This window comes from Genypterus blacodes, unplaced genomic scaffold (assembly GCF_046128005.1).
Source record: "Genypterus blacodes isolate CSIRO-AG114 ecotype Tasmania unplaced genomic scaffold, CSIRO-AGI_Gbla_v1 ptg000073l_1, whole genome shotgun sequence".
Lineage (NCBI taxonomy): Eukaryota > Metazoa > Chordata > Actinopteri > Ophidiiformes > Ophidiidae > Genypterus > Genypterus blacodes.
The window spans coordinates 4,966,984-4,984,080 of record NW_027466883.1 but is presented as its reverse complement, the minus strand read 5'-3'; the positions used below and the strand labels follow the sequence as shown (position 1 = coordinate 4,984,080).

The 17,097-nt window shown below is 45.1% G+C and overlaps 1 protein-coding gene across 1 annotated transcript in view; it reads right to left on the bottom strand.

Annotated features, from left to right (window-relative positions):
* Positions 1 to 17,097, bottom strand: part of myo10l1 (myosin X, like 1) — a 30,259-nt gene that overhangs the window by 6,253 nt on the left and 6,909 nt on the right. Inside the window, exons 2-25 of the mRNA XM_076157660.1 lie at positions 15,515 to 15,613; positions 8,992 to 9,150; positions 7,700 to 7,887; positions 6,677 to 6,811; positions 6,289 to 6,413; positions 5,988 to 6,001; positions 5,773 to 5,857; positions 5,518 to 5,624; positions 4,920 to 5,049; positions 4,721 to 4,839; positions 4,428 to 4,574; positions 4,236 to 4,336; positions 3,994 to 4,060; positions 3,510 to 3,602; positions 3,356 to 3,424; positions 3,180 to 3,262; positions 2,517 to 2,619; positions 2,231 to 2,311; positions 2,021 to 2,145; positions 1,804 to 1,918; positions 1,583 to 1,689; positions 1,199 to 1,490; positions 774 to 1,028; positions 55 to 681 (exon numbers count right to left, since the gene is read on the bottom strand). Of these exons, the coding sequence (XP_076013775.1) occupies positions 55 to 681; positions 774 to 1,028; positions 1,199 to 1,490; positions 1,583 to 1,689; positions 1,804 to 1,918; positions 2,021 to 2,145; positions 2,231 to 2,311; positions 2,517 to 2,619; positions 3,180 to 3,262; positions 3,356 to 3,424; positions 3,510 to 3,602; positions 3,994 to 4,060; positions 4,236 to 4,336; positions 4,428 to 4,574; positions 4,721 to 4,839; positions 4,920 to 5,049; positions 5,518 to 5,624; positions 5,773 to 5,857; positions 5,988 to 6,001; positions 6,289 to 6,413; positions 6,677 to 6,811; positions 7,700 to 7,887; positions 8,992 to 9,150; positions 15,515 to 15,613 (3,426 nt within the window). The remainder of the gene's footprint in view (positions 1 to 54; positions 682 to 773; positions 1,029 to 1,198; positions 1,491 to 1,582; positions 1,690 to 1,803; positions 1,919 to 2,020; positions 2,146 to 2,230; positions 2,312 to 2,516; positions 2,620 to 3,179; positions 3,263 to 3,355; positions 3,425 to 3,509; positions 3,603 to 3,993; positions 4,061 to 4,235; positions 4,337 to 4,427; positions 4,575 to 4,720; positions 4,840 to 4,919; positions 5,050 to 5,517; positions 5,625 to 5,772; positions 5,858 to 5,987; positions 6,002 to 6,288; positions 6,414 to 6,676; positions 6,812 to 7,699; positions 7,888 to 8,991; positions 9,151 to 15,514; positions 15,614 to 17,097) is intronic.

Sequence of the window (17,097 nt, the reverse complement as noted above, 5' to 3'; positions counted from 1 at the left end):
GCATACATGTCTGCGTGCACGCGAGTGCAGATGCGTGTAAGTGTGTCTCCTCACAGAGTCAGAGCTGCCTCTGTAGGACTCGATGCTGGCATTGGTGCAGGTCGACTTCCTCGGATGCTCCTCATCCGCTACGGTGGCGCTTCCGCGGTTACTCCCGGATACGGAACTGTCGTCTCCCGCCGTGACCGAACCCTCCTCCTCCTCCTGGTCATAATCGGACTCGGTGTCGGCTGGCATGCTGTATATAGGCTCCTCCCCGTCACCCAGGCTCTCCACCATGCTCACTTTCCTGTCTGGCTCTTCCTTGGCTCCGTCTTTCTTCTCCGCCTCCATCCGCTCTCCTGTTGGAACTGGAGGTGGCAGAAAAGGAGGTGGAGGAGGCGTGGACGGGTCAGAGGATCCATCTCCAGGCGGAGGGAGAGGAGGCGGAGGAGGGATACCAGGAATTTGCTGGGCATCTGTAGGCAGAGGCGGTGGCGTGGGTGGCACTGTTCCCTCGGCAAAGGCGGGTGGGGGTGGAGGGAGTTGACCTAAGATCTCCTGGTCCACGGGGGCGCCGGTCTCAGCAGGAGGGGGGAAGTCTGGGAGAGGGATGCACTCCTCCTCAGCATGGAAGCCCTCGTCTACCTCCTCTTCTTTGGACGCAGCTGTAGAGGCGCTGGCTCTCTTTCGAGGTTTTACCTGTAACAAATGTCCCGCACATGTGTGACTAAAGGTTCTTAACATGTCTGCCAGGAGAGGGAACGCAGCAAACGTGAGAAGATCTGAGTTACCTCTGCGGCAGGCTTGTTGCTCGCGGCACCCTGCTCCGGATCCACGCCTCCGAAGTTCAGAAGGTCGATGAGCTCCGTGGCCTTGCGGGACGCCTCCTTCTTCATGCGTTTGATCTCAGCGTCCCTGCGAAGCTGCAGCTCCTGCTTGGACGACTCACAGAGCTGAGAGACACCATCCTCTCTTTTCTTCTGCAAGCGCTCGATCTCTCGCTCCAGCTGCAGGATCTCATCCATCTGACGGGCCTCCTCCTCAGCCTCATTCATCTTCAAATATCACACAAAATGATTGCATTTGATTACAATTTTAAAGATATTCACTTTCTCCAGTAAGTTAGAGGGAATAACAGTGACATGGAGTTTCATTTCACGCTGACTCCTTTGCTGTTCCTGTTGCCTTAAATGCATTTTATGAAACCAAACTAAGCAGCCACACTTGCCTCTGAGGATTTCGTTTGTTCCTCTTCCCCTCCCGCTGCTTCATGCACCTCCTTGCCCAACTCTTTCTTCTCTTCCTCCTCTTTCTTCTTCTCTGCTTCCTCTCTCTTCTTGTTCTCTTCTCGGAGTTTTCGAACACGCGTGCGCGCCACTTGACCTCGCCTGTGTTTCTGCAGCACCAATGTCGCTTTGCGTCGCTTTACGAACCTCCTGCGTTGGATGAACTTACGGAAGTGCTTCTGCAGGGTGATGACACTGGCCCGTACACATTTAAAGTGCTTCCTGTGGACAGAACAGTAATACACATTGACTGATTGTATCTATTCATCAGCATAGAGACACTGAGATGCTTTTTTTCTTTTAAAGGTTCTTACTTGGCCGAGAAAGTGAGTAAGTGCGCTCTGATTATCATGGCAGCTTGGCGTCGGACTTCATCGCGGTCTTTCTCTAAACGCTGCTCCAGACACTCTTTCATAAACACCTACAGTGCATAAGTGAAGAGATTTTTAGGTCACAGACTGGAAAATGCATTCATGTAAACACAATTTCTACAATCTAATACAGTTGTGGAGTCTTAAACCTTCTGTGACCTCACCTTGGTCTTGCCTAATTGCCACTCTTTCTTGGTTTTGTCATATTTGGTCAGAAGGTCTGTGCACTTCTTCTTATCATCTCCTGTGGCAGCTTTGTCCTTCATAATGATCTTATACCTGACAGGGGGAAGAAAACATATAATAATACTAATATTTTGTAGCACAATTCATTCTCTACAAACAGAGAAAGAAGTGAAGATATGAGTGAGAGCGACGTACCGAATAAAGAAGTCTTTGAAAGTTCTGCGGACAGGAAATCCAGCTCGCCGGATCTTTACCGTCTCCAGCATCCCAGAATACCTCAGCTGGTTCAGAACCACATCTGGATTAAAAACGCTTGGGTTCTACAGGAAAACATAATAATTATATATGTGTTCAATTGAGGTGCATAGCATTAGGATGAGACCCTAATTCTGATATCTCACAGACCTTTTCCATGTTGGGCTTAATGCAACGGATGAAGAAAGGGTTGGACACACTCAGAGTGGCCATGAGAGCATGGAGGGAGTCCTGAGGAGACAGGAGGAACATTTTCTTCCATCATGCATGACATAGAACATAACCATAGTAACTCCTAAGAAACAGAAACCCTTGACCATTTATTAACGGTTGTTATGTTGTTTATGTGGGAGTTTGTGCTTCTTCTCTCTAATTCTTTACAAGTGGCTCTGCGTGTGTTTTCACGTCAGCGTGTGCAGTATTATGACTCACTCACCCTGAACTGAGAGCTCACTGTAGGCTTACGCCTAGCGGTTCCCATCTTCTCCTCATTATTCCTGCTGCCCACCTTCTCAAACAAGTCATAGATGAAGTCCAGTCTGGAAGGCAACAGAAACATTTGAGAAACATAATGGATCACAGATTGGAAATCAAACTGTGAAATCAAAGGGTGCAGACTGCCATCAAAAAGAAGAAAGAAGAGAAATTAAGTAAACTTTGAGGAAGCATTGATATTTCCACGGTGACCTTCAATAACACAGCTGTGAGGTGAAATCATTGATCTTTTGATGGCTGAACCTGTTTTCAGATCCGTGGAGGGATTATGTTGTCGGATTATTTGGTCATAAAACCTTTTAAAAGCCCATTAGATAATGACAAAATCCATTTTCATAAAACTAAAAGCAAGGCTTTTTTCAGACTTTCCAAAACAATTATACTTTAGATAATGTATAATGTGTATATGCTTTTACCCGATAGAAAAGAGAGTGGAAGAAAAATGGCGGGAAACCGCAAATAAAACAGGTAATTAGAGTTTGAATGCATTGATTGACTGAAATGCACACAGTGTAATCTCAGGATTGACTGCAGTGCCAATAATGCCTTCATTCAATCAATCTACCTACAGTATAAGAAGACATGAGTGACGTGACCGTCCCACCTGCTGTCCTTGAGCATGTTTAAGATGTCATCTCTGAATGTGTCTCTGTTCTTCTCCAGGATCCCTCGAGCATCATACAGGACCTAAAGGAGACACACACAGGCTCACACTGACGTCACACTGAATACGATCAAGCAGCATGTTGATGTGAGGTGAATCAAATCTGCATAACTCACCTCTCCGGCATAATGCTTGATACCAAACTGATGGTCAGCAACTCTGGGCTTTACGTAGTATGGGTTTGTCTGCAGCAAAGGGAATAGAACATGGCATGACATAACAGACATGTAGCTTTATGTTTTGTCATGCATGTGGTGTAAGTAAACTCACAGAATGTCTGCTGTGCAACTTCTCAAGCAGAGTGAAGTCTGTTCCTTTGGGGAAACGGCTTTCCTCATTGACCAGTGCCAACAAACCCAGTTTCTATCAGAGAAAAAGCATCAGCCTGTCATGTCAAGATTATTTCTTCAAAATGTCAGATTTACACATTTACAAACATTCTAATTCTGGAGTTAAAATCTAAAGAATGCAGGTCTGTGTTATTAGATCAAGTGCTGTGATGCATTTGTGGCAGGCATCCAAGCAAGCATCTCAACTGGCCAAGAATCCGTCTTCATTTCCAACTAAATCAAAGCTCCAACGAAGAAAGAGCTGTTAGGTTTGTTGTTGCAGTCAATGATTATGTGTTAAAGTGAGTCTAAGGACAAATGCGGCGCCAACGTCCTGGCAAGAGGCCCAGAAAATATTGAGGGCAGTTGCCTCCCTACTTCTCTTCATTACAACGCTGACATATGATCAAATATCATATCCCTACCTTCTCTATAAGATCAAGACACTCTGCATTGTCCATCCAGTCTATTGCATCCCACTGCACACCTTCCCTGTTGAAGATAAAACCTCAAATATTATACACAGACTATCAAACTGTTTCAAAACTGCATATCACAGCGAAATCTGTACATTCACAGCCAAACGGGATCCTGTGACACCCATGAAATATCCATATTCCCTGGGTGAGACTACTTTTAGATTTCAGTGGTTACACACAAACTGTACCTGTTGTATTCCAGCTGCTCCAAGGAGAAGATATGCTTGTTGAAGTACTCCTGGAGCTTCTCATTGGCGTAGTTGATGTTAAACTGCTCAAAACGATTCACCTGAAGGCAGCAGGACACATTAAAGAACTTAAAATGTGCATGTGTGTATGTGTGTGAAAGGAAAGGTCACAGCTAAATTCTGAGTTCTGACCTCGAAGTTCTCAAAGCCAAAGATGTCCAGGATGCCAATGGATTTGAAGTTTTCCTTCCCTTTGACCTTTTGATTGATTTTGAGGATGATCCAGGAGAAACACTGAGAATACAACGCCATGGCAACAGAGTCCCGAGAATCCACGGCCTGTTACGATGTAAAGGAAACGTGTTCACAAATGTACTGGATGCCGGTGAGTCTGCATTGGTCTGTGTGTGTGCGTGTGTGTGTGTGTGTGTGTGCGTGTGTGTGTGTGTGTGTGTGTGTGTGTGTGTGTGTGTGTGTGTACTCACCTGCTCTATGGTGAGAGGGGAGCAGATCTCCTCCCCTCTGAGGATGATGGAGCGCTGAGTCAGGACCTCATTCAGCTGGAAGGCGTCCAATCCGAGCAGCTCGCTGGCATCACTGACCACTGGAAGGGCAGAAAGCGATGACTTACACATATTCCTGTATCTTCAAGTTTCACACGCCGACTTTGAGCCACACACTGACCTTGCTTGGTTGTGATCTGAGCTCCTCCCGCCAGCATGAACTCGATGTTGCCCAGCTGTAAGACGCCCGATAGCAGCTTAAACATGTCTCTGATTTCTTCCTCTGTAAACTCTAACACTTTCATTGCCTCCTACACAGAGAGAGAGAGAGAGAGAGAGAGAGAGAGAGAGAGAGAGAGAGAGAGAGAGAGAGAGAGAGAGAGAGAGAGAGAGAGAGAGACAGCATTAAGAGAGATTCAATAGATTCACAAATACTGTCGCGCCTTAACCTTAATATCTCTCTGAAGCAAAGGCAAAAGAGAACAATGACAGTGATCTCACATCAGTGCACCAACTCACAGACGGGTGAGAAATGTGACTGAAATGGTTCTGGGTCAGTTATATGGACCGATTGAAATGGAAATAATATAAGAAACAAAATAAGATACAAATCTTCTAATTATCATAATTATAATAATTTTCAAATACCATGAACATCATCGAACTATATGTTACATTTAGATCGGATTTATGTTTCAGTATGAAATTTGCACCTCCTTTGGTTTTATAGTGATGGGTAAAAAACAAGAAGAAGAAGAAGAAGATTGAGTCATACTGACCATGACGCTGTTAAACAGCTCTTTGTCATTCAGGCTCTTGTCCTTCAGACATCCTGATTGGCTGAGGTAGTGGAAAGATTCAGGAGGGTCTTCCAGGAAATAGAGTTCTGATAGAGGAAATGCAGTCAGACAAATTCTCCTTTTAAAACTTTAAACTGCTTGACCGCACCTAAACTACTGCAAATTGATCATAAAGGGACAAAATGTACAGGTGCAGATGGACAAGATTGGAATAAAAACTCTGTGGTTTCTTACTTTTATGTTCCTTAGTAGCTCCCGCCAGTAGAGCATAGAAGATGTGGTAATTTCTCTCTCCAGGGTTTTGTCGTACCACACGGTTCTGCAGCAAAATCAATACAGCAAAGCCATGATTAACATTTCAATACGCTTCACAGTGAAAAACAGACAAATCACTGCTAATACGCTTTAAATTGATCATAGCAACAGGCTGCAGCCACAGGCACGCTTACCTTCTCCAGTAAATCTGACAGGCACATCGTCAAGGAAATAATAATCCAGTGTCTATCGTCTTATTATTGATTTTTGCAAATATATTTTTCCAATATAAAGTCAAACTAATTGTTGTTCCAAGTAGGGTTTGTCTGTTTCAATCCTCTTTATGTAGCTAACAGACAAGGATTCACGTAGCAGGGCGATTGAAAGTTTAGACTGGTTCGTTTTCCGAATTTCAGTGATGATTTAAACTCAGTCTTGTGGAAATATTGGCACATTTGGTGGAAATATATTTATGAGGTGGATGACCAAGGATACAATCGATGACGCAGCCTCCCTGGATGTTGCCGCCCTCAGAGAAGTGAAGCTGGATGAACTTCCCAAAGCGACTGGAGTTGTTGTTGTAAACCGTCTTTGCATTGCCAAACGCTTCCATGATCGGACTGTTAAGTAGGACGGAAAGCTTCAGTTAGTCAATGTTTGTGTGAGTTCTTAGAGTTAATATTAAAACACACTTCACACTTCAAAAATACCATTTCAATCCCAAGGACATGGACATCAAATCCAGGAACCACGGAGGAACGCTCTCAATACACTTAAGACAATTTTCATAAGAGGGCTCTGCGATTTATGGGTTCGCTCAAGGGAACTTGGGTAATAGTCGTAGTGGTAGGTAGGGGAGCGCTTCACTTTGCCCCTTCAGTACCTGCTCTGTACGATGGCCTGCTCCACCCGGGTGCTTTTCTCTGAAGGAGGCGTCCCAGCTGAGTTTTGGCTCATCACAGACAGGAACTGGAGCAGCAGTTTAGTGCTTTCCGTCTTCCCCGCCCCGGATTCACCGCTGGATGGAGAGCAAACACACACACACACACACACACACACACACACACACACACACGCACACACACACACACACTTCAGTTTAATTAAAAGCGCTGTGACCTTCTCTGACATTCCAATACCTCTCTGGCTGTTTAATTGATATTGAGGTTTGATGGATTCTGAGATATTGCATTCGCTCTTCGTTTATCACAATCAGGAAACCAAGTGTGACGCAGGCGGGACTTAATTAGAGAAAGGAGGAGATGTCGGACCACGTGAGCAGTAAACTGACCTCATTCAATAAGTGGTGGAGAGGTTGTATTCATTAATTGTCCCCCTAAAAGGACACATAACACCGAAACCTATTCAACCAAGCTGAACACTCTTCCTTCTACTTCCATTTAGTCTGCATTCTGATATTCACAACAGATTCAAACGAGCAGAGAAGAAACGTTTGGAATTAATGAAATGATTCTCCTGTGCTAGCTAATCACAAGCCACTGGCGGGCTGTGAAACATTTTTATTGGTGCTGGAGTAAAGGAAACACTCATATGAGGGCAATAATAGCTGTATATTAAATAATGAGCCATGATTTTGTGGAGTTGAGGGATTTATAGGCTACTTGGAACTCATATTTTATTTTACAGGTAAACAAAACAGATTTATTGTCAGATTGACCCCACATTTGCATTATTTTGACCGTTTAAGGACGATTCCTCAAGATTTCAAGCCACAGTAAGGCCGGCAGAAAGTCCAGTCAGAATCCTAATAATAACACAACAGCTTTTCTGTCTGTGCATTAATACTCATCCACTCTGGAACATTTCTATAATCTCTTGTTCTTTGTCCTCTTAATAGAACGAGACGGATTTAGCCGACCGTCCTGAACGCCTGCCTGAAACCCACCTGATGAGAACACACTGGCTGTCGTGGCGTTTCCAGATGCAGCGGTAGCATTCGTTGGCCACGGCGAAGATGTGCGGCGGCAGCTCCCCGAGGTGGTGTTTGGAGTACAGGTCCACCGTCTCCAGGTCGTACATACCTGCCACCTGCTTGTACGGGTTGACGGCTGCCAGGATGCTGCCGATGTTCGTCTGTAAACAGCCAGAGGGACAGTTCCAGAATCATTCACGGGTCCATCATACCAACAACACACACACGGGCTTCAATATTAACACTTGTTGATGTTAATCTGGATTTTCAGGATGGGGGGAAGAGTGAAGAGATACTTCCACTCTTTTATTAGAAAGCTGACATCCGATCAGAGAGGAGATGCAGGGTGGAGGAGGACAGATTCTGATCATTGCTCTTTCCGTCCTGCTTCCCGTGGCATCATATTACCCTCTCTGTGCATTTCCTGCCCTACATTCGCACCAAACTGTGATAAAGCTTCCATATACACAGCGCATCTGATCCACGCCGGGTAAATTGTCGTGATCAGCTTATAGGAAATCCGCGTATGAACAATTTTCCATTTTCATCATCTAGATCAGGTCACATGCAGTTATCGTCCGCTATGGGTCGAGCTTTCAGGTGGGGCTTTGGTCATTATGAATGAATGAGAATGTGCGTTTCGTAGCACCCTGCTCACAGAGTCAGCGGGTGGTCATGGGTGAGAGGAAATCTCCAAGGCATGCTGGGTAATGTGAGTTTTATGGCGGCGGACGTCAGCTAATGCATCCATTCATTACTGACGGATACACAGAGACACTTTCCTGCAGCCATTCATCTCACTTGTGATTCTGATTTACTTGGGAGGATTTTGACGGCAGAGAATATTGATGCTGTGTATGATAAAGGGGTTGATGATTAATAAATTCTGAGCCTGCCAAAGGATGGATATTTATACTTGTTTCATACATTCATCTTTTCTTCATGACATCATCTAAAAGGCCAGGGTCCAGCCTTTTTCATCTCTCTCTCTCTCTCTCTCTCTCTCTCTCTCTCTCTCTCTCTCTCTCTCTCTCCCTCTCTCTCCCTCCCTCTCTCTCTCTTCACTTATAGTAGATGGTCTGATAGGATGATTTGTCTTCCTCACTAAAAGCCTTGACCATGGTAAGATTACGGGAAAAGGAGACATCAATATTATGTACACACACGTGGTCACACTTACTGTATATATACATTAACGTCCACGCTCTTTCTCTCTCTCTCAGACACACACACACACTTACACACAAACACAAGTACACACTCACATAGATGTTATCTTTCTGGTATCGCTGGTACAGGTTGTGCATGATGGCGGCCTCGTGCAGCTCCGCCAGTGCCGACATGTCCTCCACGCCGTCGATGCTGGACTGGTGCATGGCGTACACTCGCTCCCTGGTGACCTCCGCCTGCTGCAGGTACAACACCTGAGGGAAGGATGGAGAAAGATAACAGCACATACAGGGTCAATTAAAGAGTTCCATGATTCTATTGTGGATTTCGTCAGGTAGCCAGCTGACCCCGTCCAGTTATGGCCATAACTGTGTCTGTGTCCATGAAATAGTGTGCGTTTGGGTAGTGGGAGACCAGGAGTGAGATGGCTGTGGTCCACACATAGCTGCGAGATCTGGGTATGACATTGGGGATGTGGATTTTGACTGCACATCCCCAATGTTTGCGGCAACTCCCTTAAATAATTCCAAAAAAGCTTAGACAGATGTGCCTAAAATTGCAGCCCGAGGTTCCCACAACACCGTGTCCTTTTTCATATTTTTGTATCTGTGGCCGTGCTGTTATCTTGGCCTCTGCCACCATTTCTCCCTGTGATAGTTGAATGTCAGAGCAACATGGAAAGTTGATAAGAAATGCTTGTGTTTGATTGCCGAGGGCCCAAACAAAGACCTTTACATGTGACATTTAAATGTTTACAGGAGCTGAAAACTTTTCTGCTGTCTGATTCTGTTTGAGGCGTCACGTGCTGCTCTGTGAAGCTCTGAATGAAACACTCTGGACATGTAATTATTGTTCAGAGAGAGAGAATAAAGTTCAGTGCAGATGTGACTAAAACACTAAACTTGATGCAATGTGACAAAAATCCACGTGACCGGAATACAAAGCTTTGTGGCTCTCTGCCTCTCCTCCACCGGGACATGATCTCGTTTATGTCACCTGTCGCCATGGCAACTGGAGAGGAGGGGACAAATCGGGTGGGGTAACCTGGCTATAGGAGGGGGAGCGGAGCGTGAAAAAGCATGACAGAGAGAGAGGAACCTGACAGGTGAAAGCTGCCTGGTGTGTATTCAGGTCAGACACACGCATGCTCCTCCTCCTCCTCCCTCGCCCTATCTTCTCTTACACACTATCCATACCATACACACACACACACACATGACCTAACGGAAGATCGTTCTGTTACAGCAATAAAAGGTCAGTCATTCATTCTGGCAAAATGACGTTTAAGAATAGAAACCACGGCCTTTAAAATACTCTGCTCATTATATGTCAGCCAGCATCCACCCTGTATGCGTGTGTGTGTGTGTGTGTGTGTGTGTGGGTTGCCATAACAGATGTGATGGGAATCTGTTGAACGTGGCTGCAGGCGAGCAGACATGCTGTTCTTAAACAAATCTATTTCACTCCAGTAACACTGCCTTCAATGTATTTGTTGCTCTCTCTCTCGCTCTGTCTCTCTCTCTCCCTCCCAGTCTCTGCTCTCATTTCATCATTTGCCAGCTGTAAAATGTTGTTGCCTCCAAATGGAAACATGCATTCTGTGCAACTGCATTCTCCCTCCTCCCTCTCTGTCTCTCTCTCTCTGTCCTCGCCCCCGTCTCTGTCCTCCTCCGCTGGTACCTGCTCATTAGAGTCCATCTATCGCGTCGTGACCCTTTCCACGCTCGATGCTCGCTGTGATGAAATGACCCAATTATCCCTCATCCTCCATTAGAGAGACCAGTTCGCGCAGGGTTCACTGGCTAACCGCTCGTCGCTTTCAAGATGACCCCGTCCACTGCACGCTCTCTCTTCATGTTTTACGTCGACACATCTTTGCGAATGTTCTCGCAACATCACGACTGCTTATGCGACACTTTCCAAGCATTACGTTACACTGAATCAATTCGGGCTGGAAGAGGATCCCGACCATAATTAATCCATAAATACGATTATTTGAAGATAATGTAACTAATTGAAATCCACACTAATCCTGAGGCCAATAACAACTTAACCACGTGTAGATGTGCGCTCAGTGAAGCATTCTACGGCGTGTGATGTTCGCAGGAGAAGCACGCTTGTCAGAGTGATGAGATACATTTACACGCCTGTTCGTCATGCCTTGGACAGCTGTGCATTTTTCCTCTCTCTCTCTCACTCTCTCTCTGTCGCTCTCTGACATATTGACTGCATTATAGCAGAAGCGGCAGAGACGAAGACACGCAGACGAAGCATGCGGAACACACACACACACCCACACACTTGGGGAAGGCAGAAATACGCTCAAATCATATCCAAGTCCATTAGTGCTGGATCAAGCTTTTCTCACCCACACACTTTGAATTCTTCTTGCCCCCACATCTCTCTGTCTCATCTCTCTTTCTCTCTCTATATCACTCCTCTTTTATCTCCTCTCTACCTCACAGCGTCTCACACCATTCATTTACCTCTCTCTCACACACACACACACACACACACACACACACACACACACACACACACACACACACACACACACACACAGATAGACAGACAGGCTCAATCTAAGACCCTTGCCTGTAATTGAGACTCAGAGCCATTCCAATCAGAGAGGATAAAGCTTCACACGCACACGGTGAAAAGGGCGCCTGGGTCTTGGCCCGTCTCACTTAAGTAATTTAACCATTAACATTAGAATCAAGCCTTGTGTCAGGGGATAAACAGTCATTTTTTAGAGTGGTGTCCCAAAAATACCTCGTGGGAAACCCAGAACATGAACCTGCATATCACTTATCTTAATATACCTGAAGGCAGATTTGATTCTATCCAAATATGCTTTACACTTCAAGCCCTCAAAACCAGAGATATTCAGTAAAAAGCACTCTCTCTCTCACACACAACACACACACACAACACACACACACACACACACACACACACACACAGGCATGTGAAGAAGTGGAAAAGTATGTCAGCGACTAAAATAAAACTCAGCACAAGCGGAAGATAACAACATCGACGCCGTTGCCCTCTGGTAGGTTTTAGTGTGCATCTGTGCAAGGCTTGTTGATGCATATTAACACATACACACACACACTGCACAGTATGTAATCAGAACTACCCAGAGTGTCTAAAATGGTATACTTTACTTTTAATTATTCATTGTTGAAGAGGAAAGGAGGAAAGGCAGCAAATTTGCGAGGAAAGAGAGAAAGAGAATTCAGAAGTAGAGCATGGCTAACCTGCTCTGATTGTGTAGTTCATATCTCTCTCTCTCTCTCTCATACACACACACTCACACACACACGCGGCGCATACATCGGTCTGCCTGTAAAGCTCTCTGATGTCAGAAGCTGCTTTGCATGATTCAAGAGCTGGAGAGCCAGGGGAGATGAGCGCCTTCATCTGACTTCACATGCTAACTGGAGTCACAGCAGAGAGAGATAAAGATGGAGAGAAAGAGAGAAGAGAGAGAGAGAGAGAGAGAGAGAGAGAGAGAGAGAGAGAGAGAGAGAGAGAGAGAGAGAGAGAGAGAGAGAGCTGTGGGCACAGTGACCTACATTCCCATCAAAGAAGAGGTGACCTGCAGATATTTACTGTTTGTAGATACTGTAGCTGACAGCTCCCTTTTCTGACCTTGAATCAGCTCTTCCACACCTCCAGGGGTCAGATCCATCTTTTGAGGACCACTGTGAAGGCATTCTGCATAATCTATATATTAGAACGTTGCAAAGGCTGAATAGGCTGAATAATCCCTAAGAGCAGACGCAAGTCACGAGTGCTGACGTTTCCAAGGCTTGTGTTCACCTCTCTGCCATCAGCTGGAGGAGATATTGATTTGACTCAGATGCTCGTGTCCATGGAGGGCAACAGTAACACACAGGCCAAAGTAAAAAAATAATGAGTTAGAAATCAATATACATCTTTAAGCAGCAATAGGACCACAATGCTCTAATAAAGTAACCTTTATGAAAGTGAAAAAGGTGAAACAAACTCACTTTCTGTCATTATTGTCACAACTGGCATCCACACTCATTCAGTAATGTGGTGAATAACATTTTATATGCAACCATCCTTTAATATTTGGCAACCCATACTCATCCCACACCAAGGGGGAATACTGACACTGAAGAGAGAGAGAGAGAGAGAGAGAGAGAGAGAGAGAGACGGAGAGAGAGCCACAGGAGCAAGGCAGTAAGAGGGAAGCGTGTGAATGTGTGTGTGTGAGTGTGTGAGCGAGTGCCTGTTAATCTTATTACACGATACTAAACTAGTGAGTGTGCAGTCCTCAGAGGGTTAAAAATATGAAACTGTCCACAAATGTGGGTCGCAGAGCAACGCCAGGTTATTTCTGCCCTAAATCAGACAAAGCAAGTCATCTCACTTTATTTGTGTGTTTGTGTGCGCGCAAGCCAAAGCCTGCAGCATTTTCTGCTCTCATGTGAATACTCTGCAGCTTTCGTGTGAGCTGCTGAAATCCAGGTCACATAAGGCACATTGTTGTCCATACCTTCTTTTTAAAATATTTTACATTTTTGTTTGAATTTGTATTGAAACCTGCATTTTGTTGTGTTGCTGTACTGGACCTCGTCATACTGAGAGGTATTTATAACATTCTTATCCCTTTATGAAGAGTAAAGGTAGGATTTATAGGAGTGAGTAAAGTGGTAACTGAGTTTATATTCAGCTCTTTACTGCTGCAGTGACCCAGTTTGACAAGTTTCATATAATCTGATCTGATCTAATCTCATTCTCTATTCAGGGAGAAAAGTTAAACTTCCATCTAATGCAGAAAGATGTGACGATGGCTGAATTGATGTGTTGGGGGTGTGTTGGACTTTATGGTCTAGAAAACTAAGAGACTGTGATTAACAGTGTAAAAGCAGCCATGTGTGGTGTTACATGTTAGTTCTCTCAATGCAAGCAGCACACACACACACACACGTAGCGTTTCTGTAATGACAATAGCAGGTGGTGGCATTTTGAGGTTTTGTTGGTTTTGGACCTTGCTCCAGTACCACGCAGCACCACACACTGTGGGCTAAAATGTCTCCTAAATACAGTCAAATGCATGGAGGACCAAATGTGAGCACCAGGCTTGAACATTCTGCCATCCATACGCAAACTCACTGGTGAATGAATGTGGAGTAAGTGAATTATGCAGGGATATTACGGGCTGCACACCCCTGAAGGGTTTTGACTCGAGCTGATACGAAGTGAAGGCCTGTAGTTTTGCAATAACGCAGCTATGATGACCCAGCATTTATAATGAAGTGAAACGGGTCAGGGGTCAGGGTCTGTGGAGTACAGCAGCACGGTGACAGAACAGCAAGGAAGCAAATAAAAGAGAAGTGTAGGGGGGCGGTACAGGGAGCGTTTTTGCATTGTGGGTGGTCCTGACTCAAAATATTGCTTAATAGGACGGCAGCATGGGGGGCAGGAGGAGCGCTCGCGTGGGTCAGATCCTGTTGTAACAGGGTAAACCTCCACACCCTGCTGATGTCCTATCAAATATTCACCACATCCTGCAGAGTTAACATTTACAACACCAACAGCCAGCAGAGAGAGAGAGAGAGAGAGGGGGGGGGGGTAGGTTACGGACGTTCATAATCCAAGAGAATGCGCGTTCATATAACCGGTCTGCTATTTTGAGAAATGCCCGTCTGTCACTGCTGCTGTGTGCCTGTACAGGAATACAGAGGAGAACATGGAAAGACGGGAGTGGAGCCGGCCCAGTTCATGTCTGAGAGGCCGTGAAACTGAATCTGCACGCCAAAATGAGTGTGGATGCTCATCTGAGGGTATAAAGAAAGGATGGAGAGGCTGGAATCTGTGCCAGAAAGCCACTTCTATTATTAGCTCCATCTTAAACCCTGCCAACTGGAACATGTGTGTGTGTTTATATATCTGTGTGTTTTTGTGTGCCAAACAATCCATATCAGCCTACAAAAGCAGACCCAGAGAGCAATGTGTGTATGTCCTCCTATGCGTGTGTATGCTCTGATGCAGCTTACACATTTTGCCATTTATCAGATCGACTCCAGGCAACACTTTCCCATCATCTGACATCAGCGAGTGTGTTTGTGCTTCCATAATGCTCTTCATCTAGTCTCCTCTCCTCTGGGGGCAGAATGCGTGTCAGAGATGAATTCTGCATATGGATGAAGAGGAGGAGGAGGAAGAGGAGTAGGAGGAAGAAGTAACTAGGGCAGGAAAGTGGAACATAATGACAGGGAGCTTTCTATTGATCCACACGGGAGAGGATGAACCTGCAGCTGCTTCATCTTCACACAAAACCTCACCTGGGAACCAATCCACCGTCCAGATGACACAGGAAACAACCCATCAGCAGCAATCTACCACTTTAATGTTTTAATTCTTAATATGCATTTTTTTCCCTGCAGTGTGTGCAGGTTTACTGTTCCATTTAGAATGTGTGATATACACACAAATCCCCTTCTAATAAAAAAGTGTGTGATTTCCGCCGGACTCCAGATCACTGGTATTTTAATGAAAAAGCCAAATTAAAGCAATACTGCCTCATGTGCATGTATCCATGTGTGTATCGGTGTATGTGTGTGTGTGTGTCTGAGTCCATACCTCTCCATAGTCAATTGTGAGGACGAGCGTTCCATCTGCACAGGAGTTGACAGTGGCAGGGACCAGCTGCTCCTTCTCTCTGACCCACACACGGGCCCCCTGGATAACACAAGACACACACACACACGCAAGATTGGCATTAGTGCAACATATACAAAACAGAGGATAAATGTCATACTAGTAAAATATTTTCTTATTATTATAGTTGAAGTCTTCGTTTATTTTCACCTTAGCTGGCATTATCACCTTCCCTTTATAGCCACCCAATGAAGGGGGAAGTATAAGAGTATAAGGGAGCAAATCAAACCATTAGTTAGGTTAGTTTCACCTTGTGCTGTCAGGCAGAAGTATATTTTCCACAGTGTAAATCTAAGAAGAGGCTGCAGTAGAGCGACTGTGACAGCTTTAGAGATGTGACTGCAAAGGTGTTCTAGAGGATTCTTAAGCAGATTAAAGCAAACCATGGATGTGACTGAAATATATTGACAATATGCTACAAAACAGCACATTGGAACAGCAAACTTCACTTTCTCCGGCCGATAAACATCAGGAGCGCGCATGAGTGAGCAGACAGATGTCACAGATGTGTTTAACGGAGTAACATCTGGACATCTCACCGAGGTGAAGCAACAGCGATTGAGTGTGTGCGTATGCTCCGTTGTGTGTGTGTGTGTGGGTTTGTTTGACTCAGGGCAAGAGGAAGTGTATTCTGCCTCGACCTATCCTGACAAACAAAGCCCCCTTTCACGCTGAGGCGCTGACCTCTGAACCCTTAAAAGGATGCACAGCAGACAAGAGGAGAGAGGAGAGTGAGTGAGTGAGTGAGTGAGTGAGTGAGTGAGTGAGTGAGTGAAGGTACTGTAAAGACACGGACCAGCGCTCACCTTTAGCTTTACTGAGGCGCCAGTATGACATCAACAAATAACTAATAGTCACTTTAAACAGATTAACTACAGCTTGCCCGTATCAGTTAAATGATTTCAAATTCAGTTTCGTGTCAAAATGAATCAAAACATTGTGAATGATGTTCCTGAAATAGAGAAGAGAAGGTTGATGAGGGGTGACGTCTCTGAAACGGCTGTGCGGGACACACAGATGTGCAGCTGAGTGACGTGACGAAACACAAGAGGGTGGAAGTGAATTGTTTTGGCAACAGATGGCACCTCACACCCCCAAGCAACCTGAAAACAAGACATTCCACTTTTTCATTTTCCTCTCTTGTTTGCTCTTTTTTGTTTTTTCCTTTTGCTCTGTATCAGTCTGACACACACACACACACACATCCCTGTTAAAGGAGAGCTGGTCATACCCGAGGCCATGGAGCAAGCCAGGCAGAAATCATACAAACACACACACACATGCTATATATACACACAGCTGGCTGAGGCTTAGGGGGCACAATGTCTGAGTTGGTTTTGGATGGAGACTTTAACATCGTGTTTGCCGAGCTTACACACTTTCACCGGGAAAACAGGCACATATGAAGACACAAACAAACAAAAAAGGCTCAGACCTGCACGGTTTACAAAGCAATAGAAGAATAGAAGAAGAGGAGACACACAAAATGATATAGATGGTTGAAA